At 32.4% G+C, this 23122-nt stretch overlaps 1 protein-coding gene across 1 annotated transcript; it reads left to right on the forward strand.

Annotated features, from left to right (window-relative positions):
* Nucleotides 1-19492: 19492 nt before the first annotated feature.
* On the forward strand, nucleotides 19493-22263 carry LOC137820315 (uncharacterized). Its single transcript, XM_068624344.1, has 2 exons — nucleotides 19493-20847; nucleotides 21423-22263. Exons 1-2 carry the CDS (start codon nucleotides 20160-20162, stop codon nucleotides 22052-22054), a joined length of 1320 nt encoding a protein of 439 aa, XP_068480445.1. The 5' UTR covers nucleotides 19493-20159; the 3' UTR covers nucleotides 22055-22263.
* Nucleotides 22264-23122: the final 859 nt, after the last annotated feature.

Here is a 23122-nt window from a genome sequence, read left to right on the forward strand (position 1 = left end):
TATTATTTTCTAGTTGTTGAGATTATATTCTCATTGATAAAAATTGTGGAAGGAGTGTCTATAAAAGGGGCTTGAGACCCTAGGTAAAGGTACGCTTTTTCTGAATACTTTAGACTGAAACATATTTATAATTTGAATGTTTTCAATGACTTGGTTGTCGGAGTGTGATCAACAGGTAGAGTTCCATTTGTCCTAGTGGAGCAGCATTTCGGAGCACCAAGTGGAGACTAGTCAAAGCGGAGCTCAACTCGAAGACCGACCGAAGTCAACAAGCGAGAACAATTACATTCCTGCTCTATCCTCATTTTTTTTTATCAGCAAAGAATTGAATGAATTAAAAGGGCCACTTCAGGGGTGACCCAACCCGTATACATCCCGAAATCAAAAACTAACCCCCATTGAGCACCCACATGCTACTATGACATGCTAACATTGTTGATCCCCACAACCCACTAACCCTCTAGAGGACCGAACCACAACATCAGCAGTGTTAACTAGTAGATACAAAACTATTTAATTCTACGGCTTGTTATCCGTGGCTACATTTTCTAGGAACACCCTCCAGCCCACTTCCCTCAGCGAGTGTACTTGCATCAAAGTTGGTTCCACACATAGGCCATCAAACCGCCCATCTAGTTAAACCAAAAACAATTCCCCTGCTTCTGGCGCACCATACACCCCGTACCAGAATGACCCCTTAAAAACATGCCTATAAAAACAGATGTTGTTTTCCTTTTGAAGATCCCTTTCTCAATTGTAAGAGGTTATACCTACAACCAGCTATCAATACCACCATACAATTAAACCATCACCCTATGTCTAGCAACAGCTTATCATGATCACAGTAGTTATCAATGACTAGTGTTACTACCACCATATAATAAAACCATCACCCTATTTCTAGCAGCAGCTTATCATGATCACAGTAGTTATCAACGAATTGTGTTACTTGCCATGCCATTCCACCATCTTCTCCTATCCATTCATTTGACTCCAAAAATACTTCCGAAAATATGATTTCACCCTCCACAGTGAGGCCAAACTCTTCACACACTTGCTTTATCCTTAATCATTCACCACTCATTTCATCACCACCTCATTAGTACCTTCCACCCTTTCCAACCTTTTTTCTCTTTTTTAGGCATCCTCCCCTCAAAAGATATATGTAGCAATAACCGTGCCACGACTTCTTTCTTCATACGCACTTCAATTGTGCTTAAACAAGCAATCTTTGCTCCATAAGACTTTGAGCACCTTACTTCGTGCCTACAAAAAACACCACCTTTCAACCTTCTGTAATTCAGACCAGTACCACCACTTTGACTGGTTGGCATAGTCTCTTTATTCTAGACTCCAATATGTCAATCACACATCACCGTTGTATATTTAATCACTGTTGCAGCAAGGCTCGTGCACCTACCTCCAGTGCCTACAACCATGTAACTTCCTGTACCATTCCTTGTTGCCAACACTACTCACCTATACCATCTACTTTGCCAAGTTACTGGATCAGGGGAGCCCCCAAACCTGCACCTACACATCCTGTAATTCTCCACATCAGCTCCTTACCAGGGTCACCCTACCAGCATCCAACCACTGTGAGGTGCCTTCTGATGCTTCTGCATAGCTCCAGATTAAGCAGTCATTATCTTTTCTAGCTTGATAAACTGTAGTCTTTCTTCATATCTGTACTTTCCGCCTAGCTTCCTATAGCCATTCCACAGCAAGGCCTTTACCCAGCCACACATGGGCTTAGGCTAAGGATACTTCGAGTTACTGCTTGTAGCTTCTAATACATAATAAGGGATTCAATACCCACTCTGCAAATGAGTGACTAAAGAATTGACCTTTATGCTTTAACCACAGCCAAGACTTGAGTTGCGCCATTTGAAGGATCTCCTCCACGTCTACTACTCCTTGTTTAAACACTATGGCATTCCTTTGCTCCCAAATGCATCTCACTATGGTGGCCCAGACCCCTTTCCAAACAAGATTCTGCCTGCTGCTAAGTTGGGATAAGCTGAAGTTTTCGAAGTGAGTCAAAATATCGTGATGTTGTACAAACGCAATGCCTATCCATCTAAAACATAAGGACCACACTCTCTGTGCAACAACACATTCTATGAATACGTGCTGACATGATTCCTCCTTATCCTGACACAAAGCACATAAGGTTATGTTTGTGCTCACCCCTTTCATACTCAGACTTACCCTTGTAGGAATCCTTCCTACAAGCACCCTCCATGTTGTGGTTATTACATTGGGGAAAGCTTTAATTCTCCATAGGTACTTAAACACTTCCTGCTGTCGTCCTCTGTCATGCGTAGCTAGACACATATATGCAGAATTTACCGAAAATAGTCTTGAATCCTCACATCCCCATACTTGTTCATCTCTCTGCTCCCTTGCCAAAGTAGTATGTGATAAGTGCATATTCAGATCGGTTTCCAACAAGGCTTCCCACTCAAATCTAGCTCTCCTCCAACTAAGGTTCCATCTCCATTCCGAATCTAACCATACACCAACTTCTTCCACCTTTTGGTTCTGATTGAGGGATAGCATAAATAGTCTGGGAAACAGAGTTTTTAGACTACTACTACCAGCTCACGCATCCTCCCAGAATCTTGCTTTATCACCACATCCTACTTTCCAGATTACTTGTTGTTGAAACCAGCCCACTCCTTCTCCCTCTCCCTCTGTACAGACTTTTGTTAAGTCTCTCCACCACCAAGAGTGGAGTTTTATTGGTGCTTGCTGGCAATCCATATTTGTACCATACTTTGATCTCAATAGTTCCTTTCATCTCCCTTTCTCTTCGGAAATTAGACGCCATCTCCACTTAGCCAGGAGTGCATAGTTGAATTTTCTTATATCTCTGATTCCCAAACCACCCTCCTCTTTAGGTTTACACAAGACCTCCCAACTTACCCATGAGATCGACCTCTTTTCCTTACCCCATGCCCAAAGAAATCTCCGTTGTAGACTGATTATACTATTGCACACACAGACTGACACTTTATACAGAGAGAGGTAGAACAGAGGTATAGCGTTTAACACTGATTTAATAAGACAAATCCTTCCTGCCATAGATAGGAATCTTCCTTTCCATACATTGAGTCTGGCTTTTAGCTTACTTAGCACAGGCTCCCAGAATTTTTTCCTCCTTGGGTTCCCTCCCACTTCCAAACCCAAGTACTTAAAAGGGACTCCCATCTGGGTGCAGTTCAACGTCTTTGCATAGCACACCATAGCATTTCTTTCAACATTTACTCCTGCAATCTTGGACTTGTGAAAATTGATCTTTAGACCTGATGCTAGCTTAAACCCCCTTAGGATTGCCTTAATAGTTACCACATTCCTATGAGACTCCTCACATAAGAACAAGGTGTCATCTGCAAATTGCAGTATACAGAGCTCTACCTCCTCTCTTCCAATCTTGATACCTGAAAACAAGTCGGCCTTTTTGGCTTGCCTTACTAATCCTGCCAATCCTTCGGCCACCACGATGAAGAGGAAAGGGGCAAGGGGGTCACCCTGCCTCAAGCCTCTTGATGGTTTAAACTCCTCTGTAGGACTCCCATTAACTAACACAAAAATTGTAGCCGATTCTAGACATCCTCGCATCCACATAATCCATTTACTATGGAAGCCCATCCTATGGAGCATATCATACAAGAATTCCCACCTTACCGAATCATATGCTTTTTCAAAGTCCACCTTCAAGCACAACCCAGACCTCCCTCTCCTTCTAAGATCCTCTACCACTTCATTTGTCATAAGCACACTATCAAGCATCCCTCTGTCCTTTAGGAATGCTGATTGGCTGTCATTAATGACTGAGGTTAGCACTTTCTTTATTCTGCCCGCCAACACCTTTGAAATGACTTTGTATATAGCCCCCACTAGAGATACGAGTCTATACTGCTCTAACTTCGAGGGGTCTCTTACTTTTGGTACTAACGCTATGAATGAAGCATTGCATCCCTTCGGGATAATGCCTGTTTCATGGAACAAGACCAGGGCCTGAACAAACTCTTCTTTTATAAAGTCCCAACTTTTTTTAATGAAGGTGAAGTTAAACCCGTCTGGGTCAGGGCTCTTTGATCCTTCACATTGACACACTGCTTCCTTGATCTCCTCCTCTGAAAACTGAGATATAAGAGATATATTTTCCTCCAGGGTCAACATTTTAAATTCCACCGCATCAAGTCTCACCCCAAGATCTTTTGTTGCTTTGAATCTGTTCTCAAACAACTTTTTCTCTTCTATTCGAACCATACATGGCTCCTCGCTCCACTGACCCCCAACCTCAACACCCTTGATTTCATTTCTGAGCCTTCTCCATCTAAGAGAAGAGTGATAGAATTTGGTACATGAATCCCCATACTTAAGCAAATTCATCCTAGCTTTTTGGCTTATAAGTGAGTCTAGCTTCCTATCAGTCTCCCTTAAACGGCCCATCAGTTCCATTCTTCTCATCCTAGCACTTCCAAGCAAGTCATCATTCACTTCTTGGCCATCCAAATCTTCAATTTCTTGTAGAATGTTCTTCTTGATAATGTGCAGATTTCCAAACACATCTCTATTCCACACTTTCAGGTCCCCCTTTAGCATTTTCATTTTATCCTTGAGTTTCGTTAATTCGTTTCCCTGCACAACATAAGATTGCCACTTTTCCTTTACCATCCCATTAAAACCCCTTTCCATGTGCCAGGCATCAATAGTCCTAAACGGCTTGGGACCCCAGTCTTTATCCAGCGACTTCACCACCAAGGCACAATGATCAGATACCTCCCTCCGCTAGACATATTGCTTGCACATTGGCCATAATTGTAGCCACTCTTCAGAAACAAGAACTATATCCAACCTGCTCTTCGCCGACCCATTTGCCTTAAACCACGTATATTTTTTACCTACTAGAGGCAAGTCCAGCAACAGATTCCTTTCTATGAACTGATTAAACCCAGAGATCTCCCTAGATTGGCTGTGACTGCTGCTTACACCTTTTCTTTCACTTCTAGATCTTACGGCATTGAAGTCCCCACATACGCACCATACCGGATTCTGTGATGCCTCTTTTATGTTGGTCAGCTCTTCCCAGAGACTCTCCTTATCTTTCAGTGTACACATTGCATAAACATTGACTATAACTCATGTGTGAGATAGTTTTAGATGTTGCCCAGATATGGCAATGAACCCCTTCCCCATCATATGACTCTCATAACCAAACACTTCTTTGTTCCACATGGACAGCAGACTACCACCTCCATTTTCCCCTTCATTGTGTATCCACCCAACATTATTATTCCCCCATAAGGCATAACATCTAGCATCTGAGAAAACCGTAGTTTTAGTTTCTTGTATGCAAACAAATTCTACCCCCTCACTAGTGATGATCTGTCTCAAGTATCTCCCCCCATCCCTCTTATATTCAAATTAATTATCAACATGGAGAACCCGGTTTATTCCCCTGTTCGAACCTCTGCTTACATTCCACATCCCTCAATTCCATATTATGGTATTCTTTGATAACCTCTGTTTCAATCTCACGACAACCAATACCAACATTTTCCCTACCTCCCATAACACTGCTGGTTCCTCCAACCAATCCTCTTCTCGGAGACGATCATTACAGTTAAGTATATCTCCATCAGAAAGAGATAATGTGCAGGTTCTTTTTATGCAAGAAGGGGAGTTCCTTACCCGTGATAACCTTTCGCTTATCCTCATCGAGCGTCTAGGATGGGTACTTGGCTCTCCCAATTCCCATAAACCTTTCGTCTTACTTCTACTAGATGGGGATTTGTTTCTCCTTCCTCCATCTGCGATATCATTTCTGGATTCCTTCGACAATTTCCCTACCTTGCTTCCTTCTTGAAGCTCCCATAGCACCTCACCTTCTATTTGGTTTTTGAAGCATACGTCGTTTAAAAACGTCTCACACACGTGCTCAAATTCCCCTGTTACCACTTCCTCTTGGGCTGGTTTTGACACTTCGTTTACCCCACAATGGGCCTTCTGCTTACTCTCTTGGCCCAACCCAAAACTGGATTTGCAAGGGGAATTACTATGCTCTACCTCCACCACTAGCTTAGCCAGGTCATCATGTATAGCACGGCTTTGGCAGACCGAATCACCAACAACACGACTATGGCAGACCGAATCACCAACTGCACAACTAGGTGAGTTGACGATGACAGGTTCAACTGATATTTTCTGAACCTCCATTTCCTTATACGTGTAACACTTTCCATCTTTCCTCTGCTTTTGCGTACCCTTTGTCGCAGACCCCTCGCTTATCGAAATTTTTGTCGTTTCTGTAGCCCGGTCTCCTCCTACCACCGCCTCTCCTCCGTTCACCTCTCCCTTTGTCCGATTAAAATCTCCTTCCCGCTGCCCCTCCTCCTCCTCACAGCTATTCACAGAACACCCTGTATATTCTACATGTGTTTCCGACAAGGATACACTGTCGGAAGAGCCATAGCCATTATACTTACACTTACACAGGTTTTCAGATTTGCTTGGCATTTCCTCTTCGATATAGATACTGAAGATTTGGTTGTTTATCTTCATACCTTTCGTCATCTTAGCATTACGGTTATTCTGGATCCTAACCTGAAGTCTGGCATATTGGAGGTTTTCCCAAACCAGCGTGGCTTTATCAATGGATACCAAAGTTGTTATTTCTCCTACCACTTTGGAAAAACAATCCATATTCTACAGAGAAAGAGGTAGACCATAGCACCTAACCCAAACCAGTTTATGGCCCGCTACATGATTCTCAGACCACAGTTCAATGTTATCGAAGACTCCCTCAAACCACTCCTTGTTAAGATTGATCAGTGCCTCCATGTTTTCCCCTTCTCTTGGCGTAAGCATGGCTAGATTATCTCCCATATATCTCAGCTTGATCATGTCCATACCACCTTTCACAAACTCCTCTTCTAGTTTATCAAAATCCAACTCTGTATTGAACTGGCCAATAGCACTACTCACCATCCACGGTAGAGCTTGTTGGTAGGTCGTTATGCTTGGACCTTTCCATTGGTGTTGAGTACCTCCCTTGATTATGTCCGCAAACGACTTCTTCCCCTTTTTTTTTCCACCCAAACCTCCCTTCTTCCCAGCCTCCCATTAGCCTCCAGTCCCTCCAAACCCTGCCTCCTAGTCTCTTTAGAACCCACTGAATGTTGTTTCGTACTTTCCCTTTGCAGCTCCCTGCCATGTTCTAGCTCAGCTCTTCGATACCTCGGGACATTTGCATAGAGCTTCATGTTTCCTATGTAGATTTGGTCAAGCTCATTCTCAAGTCGTCCTACATTCCCAACCTTAAAAAATCTGACGAACCCGAATCTCCTCCCCCACTTGTTTAACCTTCGTGAAATAAACACTTCCTTCACTCTTGCCCACTTCTGAAAAACCTTGATCATGTCCTTCTCACCGAGACCATGTGGGAAATTTGAGAAGAAAAAAGTTGTTGCATTAGACCCTGACTTGTGGTATCTGTGATTGCTACGTGTACCTCCTTGCCATTGTGCAGTTCAAGCTTCTCGGCCACCCCATCGTTGCCCTCCGTTTCTCATGACTCCCTCTCCCTCCTCACGCATGTCCATGCCTCAAAGACAAAAAAAGTTGCTCTATCCTCATTTTAAATTACTAAATTACTTTTAGTTTATTAGGTAACCTTTCACCATTCTTTTTGGTCTTTTGGTGTTGTTTCATTTGAAGAATCTTTCTCTTTTTTACACAAATTTTTCTCTCAAACGAGAATTTCTACCAAGTTCACTCAAATCCCAAGGTATTTTTTCTCTTATCATAATCTTGATTACACTTTTTTTTCCTTTGTGTACTTTTGCTCAACATAAACCTCAATTTTATTGAATTAAATCATTTATAGAGTATACATTTGATCATTTATGCTCATTTTTAATATTTTTATTGTTGTTAATATAAAAATGTTTAACTATCGATTTTGAGTATTCAATCATCTAAACCTTTAATCTATTAGGTGACTTCAAAAATACTTATCTTCTCTTTTCTCTTTGGTTCTTAGTTTGTTTTATTTAAAAATTATTCTTTCACTACACAAATTTTCTTTTTTTTTCAACTCATTTAATATCTTCCAAGTTTACTAAAATATTTGAGGTCTTTTGAGAGGGATTCATAAGGGAGATTTGATACCAATTAGTCACAAACAAACTCATATAAGAGACTACAACATCACCTTCTACCCAAGACCATAAGTTATTTTCCCTCAAATATTTGAGATATTTTCCCAGTCCCATTAGCAAAGCTACTAGATTTTTGTTATTGTCATAAAATTTTAATTATGTGTAATTGTTTAGTCCTTTATAATTACTTGACGTTTATGCAATTAAGAAAACAAAATGTGTGCCCTTATGGTTGATTTTTTTTATAATACCATGTTCTTTTGCAGTGCTTTTTTTTTAAAAAAAAATTACTTAATTAATATTTGAGACAATGTATGGATATATCTACTATCGAATGAAGATAACACAAATTTCATACTCATGAAAATAAGTATACATTTTTTCTTTAAAGATAAAAACCAATATAATCAAAACTAACTCAGATTCTGTTCTGATCTAGATGTATAGTAAACTTATTTTTAAGTTTTATTTGCCATTTGGTTTAGGTTAATTCACCGTGTCATTGAATGATGACTATTCATCATAGGTTTAGCCAAATTCATTACATTTTTGGGTCCTTTAAGCCTAAAATAGCTCTCATATGTGTTTAATTTTATGGCAATTGCTTCCTGCACTCAATGATTTTGAACCTGCACATCATTCAAGAATTGGAAATTTGGAATTGAAAAAAACATTCCGAAAAAAGAAATGCTGAAAAGATTTTTACATTCCAAAAATAAAATTCTAGAAAAAATTCAAAAATATATTCTGAAAAAAATATTCAGAAAACAAAAAAAAAAAATCAGAAAAGTGTTTTCAAAGTACCAATCCATAAATATATTCCAAAAATTTAAATTAAAAAAATGTATTATAGAAATCCAAATTCATAACATAATACATTTTGTCTTGTATCCCTACTTTTATTTAAAAACTAAAAGGGAAATTTTTATCATCTCAGAAAAGACATTGGGTGTAGGTTAAAAAATATTGGGTGCATAACAATTGCATAATTTTGTTTTACATCCTTTATTAAATAGGTGGATTGGACTTAAATATCTACTTTCAATTAAAAAAAAGTTCTTTATTCCTATATTTCCATGATAGTTCCTTACATAATATTTTGTCCATAAAACTTTAGATTCAGTGATAAAAAATTCTGAATATTATATTTTGAATTATATAATATAAAATTATTATTTTAATATTTATAATTATATAATTTAAAATATATTTTCAAATTATACGATCTAAAAATTTGTTTTAAATTACATAAATATACAGATGATTACACCGAAATTATTTTTTTCACTTTTAAATTAGTTATTCTGAAATTGATTTTTTTCCATTCTAAGTTGGTCACCTTACAAGTGTGATTTTATAAGCTATAAGAAAATCATACATGAACACATTGGATGAATCATTTACCACACTTTTATAGCAGCCAATTTTTAGCACAGCATTCTTGAAACCCTTTCCTACAAAATTGTCAGTCTAAATTTTCTATTGATCAAGTCTATGGTTTGTCCATTTATTATGTTTTTAAAATATATTATTTTGATATATTAATTTTTTTAAAATATTTTAAAACATCAAATTCAGTATATTTCGAAGAGACAATCACAGGAGAGAAGTCCGATAGAGAATTCAACTTCCAACATTTCAATTGACACGGTTTCTATATGTTCACATTTCTATTAGTCGCAATGGCTAATAAGAAAAGATGATCAACTAATTTAATTTTTTTTTTAAACTGAAATAAGATATCTTTTTAAAGATAAAGTGAAAGTTAATAAAATGATTTTTTAATAATTAAAAAAAATAATGATAATGACATCCATTAATATTATGTAATTTTATTATCACATGTAATTTTATTATCACTGTTTAAACGATAATTAATATGATTGGTTGAGATTCAATGATTTTTCTTGTTGTCTTATGGAAGTTATCCATAAAAAAAAAAAATTCTACCTTTTTTTTTTAATTTAAATTCTGAATGTTTAGGGTAAATTCTCTATCTAGCACCATTTAGACTTTTATTTCCCTAATTAGCACCCTTTTGTTTTTATTTCCCTATCTAACACCCTTTTGTTTTTATTTCCCTATCTAGCACTCTTTTATTTTTTATTTCCCTATCTAGCACCATTTCAAAAATAAATCAATAAATAATAATTTATTTATTTTTTGATAATTTTAATTTTGAATGCATTAAAAAATAAATATTTTTAATGTTTAAAATAGTTAGAAATATAATTAATGAATAAACAAATGAGTTTTTATAAAATAAATTAAATTAAATTAAAATGTTTAGTTTAAAATTAATTTTTTTAAGAATGAAGAAAATAAAAAATTAAACCCTACAAAGTTGAATCTATAAACATAAATTACTATTTATTTTTATTATTATTGACATAATTACAAAAAAATACATGACATAATTACAAAAAAATCAAAGTCAATTAGTATTAATTAATAGTGGATACACAAGTAATATTGAAGTGTCTACCCTAAATGGAAAATCATAAAAAAAAAACTAATGCAAATGTTACACTTAATGTTTAAAAAAATAAGAAGCAAAAAATGAAAAAAAAGAGTCTAGAAACTAAAAACAGCAACAATAAAAAAAAAATAATGGTAGAAAAAAAATAATAACTAAAAACATAAAAGATATAAAATAAAGGCAAAACAAATTAAGATAAAGATAAAAGATATAAAAATAAATCCAAATAAGATAAATATAAGAGATATAAGGCGATGCTAAATAAGTATATGTTGATCATAAAAATGAAAATAAATGAAAGATGATAATTCATTTAATATTTTCTTCAATGGTACATTAAATAGTTTGTATGAAATGAAACATAATTAATGACAAGAAGTGCACAATCCAGTAATATTGGGACATATTCTTTATGTGTGTCTTAGTGTTTGACAATATGAACATTTTTTTTCCGATCATGTTGTTCTTTTATGTCCATATCAGTCCTTATTTAACTTTGTTTTTTATAATTATGTCCTGTATTTTTTACTTAAAATTAACATAATTACATCATCAATAATAATAAAAATAAATACTAATTTATGTTTATATATTCAACTTTTATGTTGTTGTAGAGTTTAATTTTTTTATTTTATTCATTCTTAAAAAAATAATTTTTAAACTGAACATTTTAAATTTATTAGTTTTTTATTTTTATTTTGTAAAAATACATTTCTTTATTCATTAATTATATTTCTAACTATTTTAAACATTACAAATATTTATTTTTTAATGCATTCAAAATTAAAATTATAAAAAAAAATTAATTTATTTTTGAAATGGTGCTAGATAGGGAAATAAAAAATAAAAGGGTGCTAGATAGGGAAATAAAAACCAAAGGGTGCTAGATAGGGAAATAAAAACAAAAGGGTGCTAGTTAGGGAAATAAAAGTGTAAATGGTGCTAGATAGGGAATTTACCGAATGTTTAGGCTATTTTTAGGAGGGTTTTTTTTCTCACATAAATTTTGTCTAATCTCCTCTTTTTTGTTTTTTTTCATGAGAAGTATTAATTTTAAAAGAAAATGATGTAATAAAAATATATAGAGAAAAATGGGATGGAAGTAAAGATGTAAAATATTTTCATTCTAGTGACCGGTACATTTGAACTAAAGATCACAAACCATACATTATTAATGAAAGCACATGTGTATAGTGGCAAGTGAGTTGTGGAACCATATGAACAATGTAATTTTTAATATGGGTGTGACTGACGTTTCAGAAGTTTTTGTCTTTGTTCAATTAAAGGCTTGATCGTGAGTTCACTGTCAAGTCTCATGCTACGCTTTTCTCCTTTTTTGATTGGTGTCTTGACTTTTTGGTCTGTATGAGGATGATTTGTTGATGTTTTTTTTTTCAGGGGTTTGTTCTTTTAGATGGGATCTCAGGGTCCAATTAAGTGAGTTGACTTGAATTTTTTTTATACAAATTGAACCATCCCTGAAATGATTCACATTTATTAATTCCTTATTGCCGATAAAGAGATTGAAAAGACATGTTTTCATGAAAAACAGAAAATGATAAGAAAAAGCAATAGTGAGCCAAGTATTTGACTGTAAAGATAAAATAATGCATTATCTTTTGGAGTTGTAAAGAAAACATGCAACACAAGCATCATAAAATATCACAAAAGATCCACATAATTGTAATCCAGATGCAAGGGTTATGTTGATGAACATTGTTTCCGAACATGTTATTGAACAAGTTTACATAAAAAAAAATAGTTTCAGATTAGTCAATGAAAAAGAAAAAAAATTGGATTGTATTGTATTATTTAAATCTTTTATACAGTACCAAAATTTTAAATTTTAAATTGTAGAATGCAATTTACAAACTTCTATATTGCTCAATTTAAAATAAAGATATTTTTAAAATTTGCATATTCTATAAGAGTACAGAAAAAAAAATGGATAGAGGAAGAAAAAGCCTATAATCCATAGTCATGGTTGAATTGAGCTTTTAAATTGGATTGATGTTGTTTTTTCTCTCTGTACCCATAAACAAAAACAAGGCAATTACTTCCGACACCTTATCATATTCGATTTTTATATGTGAAATAATATAAATGTCCTTAAATTTTTTATGTGAAATAATAAAAATGTTCTCAAATAAAAAGTGAATATGATTAAAAATGCATTCCAGATTTTTTTTTTCAAAATATAGTTTTAGGTTTTTTTTTCATAAGACATTTTTTACATTTTAAAATTATTTTTTAAAATGGAATTTTGATTTTTGAATTCTATTTCGGATTTTAATTTTTGTAACCAAATAATCTATTTCAAATTTTTAAAAAAAATGTATTTTTTCTAATTTCAGATTTTCATCTCTGGAATGAAGATCATTTTAAAAATAGGGTGTAATTTAGAAAAGGTTGAGTACAGATAGAATTTTCCAAAAACAAATCTTTGATTTTGTTTTAGACAACGGCTTATTGCCATCTACTACATCTTTTTTCAATTCAAAATTATTTTTCTAAAAAGGAATTTTGATTTTTTTTCAAATTCTATTTCGAATTTTAATTTTTGGAACCCAATAATCCATTTTAAATTTACGCAGAAAATGTATTTTTTCAATTCCAGATTTTCATTTTTGGAATGAAGATCATTCTGAAAATTTAAAAATGTGTAGGCTGTAACTTAGAAAAGGTTGAGTGCAGATAGAATTTGCCCAAAATAAAATTCTTTGATTTCTTTTGGACAATGGCTTATTGCCATTTATTTACTACATCTTTTTTTCAATATTAAGACAAAAGTGAGTTTTTAAAAGTTTTATATATGTATTACCAAATGAGGGAAATAAGTGATTGATTATGTAAAAGAAGAGCCAAAGAGCGAAATAAATATAGAAACCATCTCATTTTAAAATCAGGGATTCAAAATTATACTATTTTATGTGTTTCCATTTTTTTATCATAATAATAAAATTTAAAAATTAGATATTATAATAATTACTAAAAAAATTTATTATAAAATAGTAATTATAGAATAAATATTTTTATTAATTTTTATAATATTAGAATTACATAGTACTTAAAAATGGTTATTATTTATTATATGTAATTATTTTTTAAATAATGAAATCAATAAAATAGAATAAAAAATATTTTTTAAAAATTACAAAGAGAACTTCTCTTTATTATAAATTATAGATTATAAATGATAACAATTAAGAAAGGGTATTCATTCTGTAATTCTTTTTACATCTTGTTCTGATTTTATTTTTTAATATTTTTGGCATCTATCTTTAATTATAATAATTTTTAAATTTAATAGTTTTTTCCCATCGTTACAATTATTTTTCAAATTTCATCTCATTGTTTAAAGAAATTTCAATTTGGTATATCTTTTTATCAAATTGATAATAATAATAATATTATTATTATAATAATGGTACACGGTGTAAATAATTGTTAACAAAATCATTATACTAACAACACAACACGTATAATAGTATCATCATAATAAATTTAACAAAAGACAATAAAACATTCAAAATAAATAAAAAATTATAAAAAAGTCAACACAGGAATAAATAAGTTAGTTATCAAACCTAATTATTATGTCACCTGAATTTTTAGTTATATTAACTATTTTTTATTATTATGTGTACACAGAATGCCCAAGTAGTATCTTATAAAAAATAATATACTTTAAAATATTATATTCCATATTTTTTTGTCAGCTTCCATATAGAAAATATAAATATAGCTATTCTGAATATGAAGTATAATTTTAATGTGTACCATGTCATATTTATTTTTTATGATTTGTTCTTTAATGTATTAAAATATTTTGTTTTTAGCAAAGTAGATACTAAAATAATTGCAACAATATCTGTACTTGTGAGTGACACACAAGACAAATATTTAATTTGATATAATCCATAAAAAGAGAGACAAAATTGTAACACAAAATAAGGAACTGAATATCTGAATGTCACAATTGGCACTTTATATTCACATTTATATCTTGATAAGGCCATGGATGATCACAACTGGGCTTCAATGGGGACACAATTTTCAGTCGAAAACAAAGTCAGATATGACATGTTAATGTTTCAATAAGTAACTCAAAACCTTGAAAGATCTTGAAAGATTGATTATCATAGAAAATTATGTTAAAATTGCCAAACTTCATGAAAAAGTGTATTACAAATTATACAACAAATAAAATATTAAATCATATTATATAAATAAACGTTGTGTATATTAGAAATTATATAAGGTGCTATAAATTTTTTTAAAATTCAAAAGACTTGGTAAATTGTTTTTGATCATATAGATTTTTTTTACCCCTATAAGCATGTATATCTTAGAAGTCAGAAAGTTAATGACTATTTTGTTTCCAAACAGAGAACTCTAATACATATAATTTCATTGACATATTTGGGTATAGCAGTAGATAACTAATTTTAACAAGTCATTAGCTTAACAGAGTAAAATGTTATTATATCTGTTGGATATATTAGATCAACTAAAAATAAAATTAATTTATATTATATTAGTGAGATACTTATAAAATAAGCAACTCATTTTATAAAAAATAAATTAATATTAAATTTATTTTTGAATAAAATATTATAATCTATTTTAATAAAAGTTGATGGAAAATTAATGTAATCTATTATTGAGTCGTTATGTGGATACTTAATGTTGTTCCTGTTAGGAGAATGAGACCTAAAGAATCATTGGCTGATTTCGTCTACTTCCTTCTTATCGGACAGCATACTGAAACTTCAGTTTGCTCCTTGCTTAACGCTACTCCTTCAGATCTTGATCGCTCTATCTTAAGTGGATGCCGAATGGAAGTACCTTTAGAAGGCATAGTGGATCACGTTTAGGGACGTATTACCTAGTTCTTAATGATAGTTTAGCTTTACTGATATTGATTTGAGCATTAATGATTTAGGTGTGTCGGTCGGCCTGCACGAACGTGCTAGACTCGGTTAGCTCGGTCAAGGATGTATTATAAATAAAATTAATTTATAGATAAATAAACAATTTTCTTTTTATAAAATGTTTTTTTTTGTGGAAACGAATTAATCTAGAAATGAAGTTTTATAACATTATTATATATATATATATATATATATATATATATATGTATGTTATGTTTTGAATTGAAGCACAGATGGTCCAGAGGCAAAAGTGGGATTGTGTAGCATGTGCTTGCATTTAATCAATGAATTGAATGGTGGGTTGCACCACCACATGCCCAAACAATCATCTGTGACACTCTGTATGATACTGCCCCATTTTTCACTTCATGCCTTAGCTTTTCTCTGTAATTTCAATTCACATTCACACACTTAATTTATATATTCTTGCCTTTGTCTTAACCGTCCTTGTAGTTTTCTTCCAACCACAACTCACTTTGTCATCTTTTGCCTAATCCATTACAAGCAGCATCACGACAACAAATCAAGCACTCTCAGAATCAGAAAAAGTTATTACCTTGCTTATGCAGAATCATTTTTATTTTAACCCTTCAAAACTCATATCTTGCATCTCTTTCACCACCTCTTTGATTTTCTCAACTTGTTAAAATAATTGTTGTGGTCAAACATAATAATGAGCTCTCATATTTTTCAAGGGCTTTTTGTGCTTTTTCATGTTTGGGTTCATAATTATACCCCACTAATCCCCAAATTTAGGGTAAGAAGTAGGAGTCACATTCATGTCTCCAAGAGAGAAAAGTTTGAGAAATAAAATAAAAACAATGAGTGAGGCTAGCTAGATCCTAATCATCCATGGTTTTACAAATAGAAACCACTTTATCTGAACGAGATATTGTAGTGACAATCCAACAACACTATTATGGTTATTTGAGAACATATGATAATTTGAATGTAGATGACATCTTATCCACCTCAAATCAAAAAAAAAAAAAAAAAACTAAAATTTTCAATTATTCCGTGACTTTTTCCCATTTTTTTAGTTTATTGTTTAAAGTTAATTTTATGTATTTCAATTTTCGAATATTTAATGCATACTTTGATTTAATTTTTTTAAATTAAATATGTTTTCCGTCTATATACTATAATATAAAATTAATTTTTATCATAAGTAAACTTTAGAATTCATGAATACTTTTAATAGATAAATTATTAGGATAAGTATTTATTAGTGTTCTTTTAATTTTTTTATAACAAATAAATTTTCAACGTAAAATATATTATAATATTATATAGTCCATATTAACGAAGAATCTAACATAAAATATTCTAATATCATAATTTATATTAAAATCTTTTTATTATTCTAATTCCAATAATTTCTTTATTACCAATTGCTAAAAATCTAACATTTTAATTAAAAATAAAAAATAATTTTTTATTTAAATATAGAAGGAAAAACATATTTAACTCTTTAATTTTCTATTCAAATTTTGGTTTCAAAACAAATATAAGTGTACAAACATATGCTTTAAAAAAATCAAAGTATAGTTAAATTTGTACATAAATAAAAAGAAGCAAACGGAAAAACTAAACATAGACCTCTTTTCTTTTCTTTCTTAACCCCTTTCTTTATACTAAATATTGCATTAACCTTTGCCTAAAAAAAGGAAAGACCTACTATAATATTGATGGAGATATACCCTGGAAAACGCATGCATATTAGCTGTCTGTTTTCTTTTTTTAACCATTGACCAATACAAATCAAAATCAATTTATAGGGTCAAAGGATAGTCCCACTAACAAATTACATAAATCTTATTATATATATATGCATTAATTTAATTACAATTATTGTTTAATCAACGTCTATTACCCGTTGTTATGTTCTCTAATATAAAGTTTTCACTTTAAGAAAATTAAGTCTTGACTTAAAATTTTAATATTTTATAGTTATAAACTTAATTTTATAAAATCAAATCTGAACCAAAATTAATTTTATAACATTAAATAGGTTTTACAGCCAGCAAAAATATGCAGAGGTATGTCCTACATGTCATAATGTTTTAATCAAAATTATTAGAAGCCTGAAATATCAATTAAGAGGTAATTGAATGCGAATTCGAAAGAAAAAGCTTGTACTTTTGAGTACATGTCGTTTAGCCCATTAAGCAAATAGGTGAAACCGTGGTTAACATTGTTGTATGATGCACAAAGATTGGTCCTTCATATAGGTGAAAAAGTGCTTCAGAAGTAAAGGCACTTAGCACGTAAAAGCTGCAGACATCAAAGAGGAAAATCTCAGGCATGTTTTGTGACAACCTTTTAGATAAGTTCACTGACACAATGTCATGATGCTTCATATTAATCAGTGTTTGGTTGTTAGACATTATCGTCCAAATCTTACTTCATACATTAATTAAATATGGTGAGAAATGTTTTTATAAATGTTGCAATGATTGTCATGTGTTAATGTAATAAGTAATCTTGTATGCTAGATTTTTTTGATCTGTGTAAAAACATGTTAAATCAGTGAAAAATTATTCAAAAACATAAAATAAATTATATTAACAAAAATTACTCATTTTACCTATGTATTAAAAAATTAAATATGTTTTTTTTATAATATAATATAAAATTGATTTTCATATTAATTCAAACTTTAAACTATTTCTTATTTATAAATATGAAAATAATTAGAATGTCTCCTTTTATATCTAAATGATTGGTAATTGTTTGTTTTCTTTAAAAATTTGTTATTGTTTTAATTGCTGATGTACTATAATTATTTTTTTTTAGTTGATGAAATAAAACATTAAATTGAATCAATTATATATGTAGAAAAATTTATGTCAATCATTTACATATTATTAGTATTCGATGATCTAAAATTTGGATTATGAAAAAAAATAAAAATTTGTTATAGTATAAAGATTAAAAACATATTTAATTCTATTAAAAAATTATATATTAAAAAGAAATTACCCATTTTAAATATTAAAAAGAAAATAGATACATTATGTTTGATTAGAATAGTTTAATTATTTATTCAAGGTGAAGGGATGAGAGTTAGGGACAAAATGTATATTCTCCTCTTATGTTAAATCCAATATTTAATTCCTCCAAAAGAAACCCAAATAATTCCATGGTTTAGAATATACAAAAATGGGTAAAGTAAAACAAACACTTGAGTGGTCCTTCCTTTGGAACTTGATTGCATGTGGCATTATTTTGTGTTAGTAATCTTCCTCATAAAATAAAAGTTATCACTATGCCTTCATGTGCTGACAGCATAGCCATAGTATTTATTAAAAGGGACACTTAATTTGTTCCACAAAAAACATAAAGCACTTAATTATTTCAAGTACTGCATTTTTTTCTCTTCAATTTGGGATACCAAATTTTTGTTTTCCTTTACTTTTTTTAGTGTACAAATTTGTTTCAGCTTAAGATTGTGTATATTTTAAAACAATTTATCTCTGAAGAGTTATTTGTTTCCACCCTCTTTCTCTTTATTTTTAACCAAACAAAATAACTTTTTGTTCTTCTCCCCATTTTCTTTCTTCTCATTAGCCTCACCGTTAACTTCCGTACTTAAATGTATTTATGTTACTGATATAAATAAGTTTACTTGAGGCAATTTCCTCTAAAATGATTTTAGCATGTTTATTTGAATAACAAAATTAAACTCAAATCACAACTACATTTTTTTCTCTGTCATACAATATAAAAAAAAAAAGAAATCATACTTTGACAATCCTTAAAATTTAATAAATTTTTAATGTGATAAATTTATATATAAATGTATATAATAAAAGAGAAATTTATAATTAAATAATATAATTTTTTTTAATATAATAATATTGGTTTAGGTTGTATAAAAATTATGGGTTCTGAAATTTTCATTACCCAAAAAGAAAAGGTACCATTTGAGTAACTCACATTTAATGGTGGTACAGTAACTAGTTTGTCCAAGTTAGTTGTCATGTTCCGAAATCCCATATCCAAGGGCCAAAGATTCTTGTTATGTTTTTCAAACACCCGTGTTTCAACTAATGCTCTTATTCATGTTTTATCATCCTTTGGATTTGAGACCCTTTTGTCTCATTTGCTCTCTGATGGGGTCACGGACACCATCCTATGCAACTTCCCTAACTCATTCCGTATGATGAATCAGAACTTCCCTCACACTAATCTCTTCATGGTAACACCTGTACTTGAGAGTTTTCAAGGTGTTTGATAACATAGTTTGGTGTAGTCTTTTGAATTTTCTTCCTTTTCATCTCTCTTTCGAAACATGTTTTCCTCTTAGGTAGTGTTGTTTTTAGTTGGGTTGAGTTTGTTTCTTGGAAAGTGAAGGGATTTTCTGGAAAGAAGAAAAGGGGTTGTTTGCTTTAGCCAGAAAGAAGCTGAAGTTGATGTCTTTTTGAGATTTTTTTTCTTTCTCTCAGCTTTCACTTAGGAAAAGGAAGGGAAAGGTGGAAAAGGGGAACATGGAGATAGAGCCTTTTGAGAATGAGCATTGTGAGGTAGTTAAGTTCAAGAGCGCAGAAATTTAGGGGAGTCTAGTTGGAGTGTATGGAGAAGGAAGAAAAGAAGAAGACAAAGGGAAGCATTAAGGATAATATGCCAACAGTTTGGTTCTCTCTGAAGAAGTCTTTACACTGCAAATCTGAACCATCTGATGTTCATGACCCCAAAACAAGGAAGCACTTGAGCACAATCTTGACCAAGAGAGCAGGGAGGTCAGGGTGTTCTAGGTCCATAGCAAATCTCAAGGATGTTATCCATGGAAGCAAGAGGCATCTTGATAAGCCACCAAGTTGCAGTCCAAGATCCATAGGGAGCAGTGAGTTCCTCAACCCCATAACTCATGAGGTGATTTTAAGCAACTCAAGGTGTGAGCTGAAGATAACTGGGTATGGAGGCTTCCAAGAAGGGGTTGGCAGTGGTGGCAGCAATGCTGGTGGAGGTAGTGGTGGTTCAACTTTTGTGGGGACTTTGAGGCCAGGGACTCCTGGCCCTGGAGGGCACCCTACAATGCACTACTTTAATCCTTCTTTTAGGACCTCATCCACTCCTCCAAGGAAATCTCCTTTCCTCTTATCAGATAAAGAAGGGTCTGGTCCTCCTGGGCTTCAACCTAGCACTAGGTTGTCTCATGAGACAGATTCTAACGGGTCTTCAACTGTCACTTGCCACAAATGTGGAGAGCAATTCAACAAATGGGATGCTGCTGAAGCTCATCATCTGTCTAAGCATGCTGGTAACAACATTGTTTTCTCTTTTATTTTTCCTACCCAAATATTTATGTTAATCTTGTTTGGTTTCATGGTTGGTTTCTATCTTCATGTTGAAGGTCCACGCTCTATCCTCCTACATGTATATCATGTGCTTGTAACCTTCACTATAGCATTGCCTTTTTCTTTTTTTTTCAATTTTTGTGTGACCCTCAAGTTGATTATTCAAACATTCTTCTGACCACAAACTTTCTGGCCACATCTATATCTGATCGACATAGATTTTTATGTTGAGATGAGGAATATTAATTTATAAATCAACATACTTTTTCAGTTGGGACAACAAAACTGTTTTCACTTTTTCCATTACCTTTCCAATTTATAACTATGCTCAGATAGGATTCCCCTGCGGCTTTACCTTAAAAAATCAAAGTGTCTAAGAGAAAGTCTTTCTCTCTCGCTCCAACCCACATAATTCAAAATTGGTTGAAGTGTTTAATGACCTCCAAGTTTGTTGCTGTTTTTGTATTTTCTTTTTACATTTTATAGTATCATATTCATATATTTTGAAGTTTAACAGCAATAAGTTTTGACTTGGCAGTGACTGAACTTGTGGAAGGAGATTCATCAAGGAAAATAGTGGAGATCATATGCAGGACTAGCTGGCTAAAGTCTGAAAACCAGTGTGGTAGAATTGAACGAGTTTTGAAGGTGCACAACATGCAAAAGACTCTTGCAAGATTTGAAGAGTACAGGGAGATGGTGAAGATCAAAGCCAGCAAGCTCCAGAAGAAGCATCCAAGATGTCTGGCTGATGGAAATGAGCTTTTGAGGTTTTATGGCACTACTGTGGCATGCTCTCTAGGCCTTAATGGCTCTTCTAGTCTCTGCCTATCAGAAAAGTGCTGTGTTTGCAGAATCATAAGGAATGGCTTTTCAGCAAAGAAAGAGCTCAAGGGTGGCATTGGAGTCTTCACAACATCCACAAGTGGAAGGGCTTTTGAGTCCATAGAGATTTTTGACGATGAACCATCACTGAGAAAAGCACTCATAGTGTGCAGAGTAATTGCTGGCAGGGTTCACAGGCCACTAGAAAACATTCAGGAAATGGCAGCACAAACAGGATTTGATTCATTGGCTGGGAAAGTTGGTCTATATTCAAACATTGAGGAGCTTTACTTGCTCAATCCTAGAGCTCTTCTTCCTTGCTTTGTGGTGATTTGCAAACCTTGAACCAAAAGGATAAAATCAAAGTCAAAATGCCTTACATGTTGTGTAGTTTTGTAGATTCCCTTATTTTGGCCTTGTGGATGCAGTTTGTAATCTTTTGAAGAATTTTGATTCTTTCCTCCAAGTCAATTCTGCTTCTTCATGTTCATTGTGTGAACCTCCCATTCATACATTTGTAATTTATTTTTTAAATGGTTATGGATATTTTTACATCTGCACTTGGCAACCTTGGGTTCAAGAATCAGAAATAAATACAAGACTTGTAAGATTGTACTAAACCAGATTTAATAATGACCCCTCCAACATTTCTACAAGAATGCAGTTCCCTGCAGGTTCTATGTCGGTGTTACATTAATTGAAAGTCTAAAGAACAGAGCCATTTAAATTTGTAATAACCTAGAAAACCTACTTACCAGATTAAATTTTTCATAGGCTAATTGAAAAGTGTAAGAATCCTAGTTGCATGTTCCATTTAATTAAGTGCTATTGACTTGGACAAAGTAGGAATGAGTCATGCTTGGTTTATTTTAATGTAATCAAAATGTTAGATTCCACAAGTGCCCACTAAATGTGTTTGTTTTGGATTTATTTCTATCAAGTTAAGTAAATATATTAAAGATAATAAACTATGATTTTCTTTTTATCTTTTAATAAAATAACTAATTATTTATGTATAAAACAATAGTTTATTTATAAGATAATTAAGGCAAATAGTTTCATACTATTAAGATAATCCAATGCAAACACACGTTGTATGGGGGTGATGATGCTATTGACCTCTTTAACCTTGTATGTGAACTAAACATGTTGTGTTCCTCAAACTGAGAAGCTCCAACCTTGTACATAAATGACAAGTTGTTCATTTTGTATTTAATGCACACCAAATAAATGGCATGTGACTCTTCTTCCATGGTTTTGGTTCTAGTTGGGAGAGAGGAGATTCTAAACCTAAGGACAAACATAAAATTGGTTTTTAAAAGTGAGATATTCATAGTTGAGGTTTATGCTTTGTCTCTTCTTCACTTTGTGAATTGAAGGGTTTTTTTGTTAATATTTAATGGCCATTTTTGT

This window comes from Phaseolus vulgaris, chromosome 11 (assembly GCF_000499845.2).
Source record: "Phaseolus vulgaris cultivar G19833 chromosome 11, P. vulgaris v2.0, whole genome shotgun sequence".
Lineage (NCBI taxonomy): Eukaryota > Viridiplantae > Streptophyta > Magnoliopsida > Fabales > Fabaceae > Phaseolus > Phaseolus vulgaris.

Bases quoted from the DNA above. Each gene is read 5' to 3' on its own strand.
- LOC137820315 (XM_068624344.1), top strand. From the start codon at position 20,160: ATGGAGAAGGAAGAAAAGAAGAAGACAAAGGGAAGCATTAAGGATAAT. The intron at 20,848-21,422 runs GTAACAACATTG...TTGACTTGGCAG, and splicing joins TCATCTGTCTAAGCATGCTG to TGACTGAACTTGTGGAAGGA.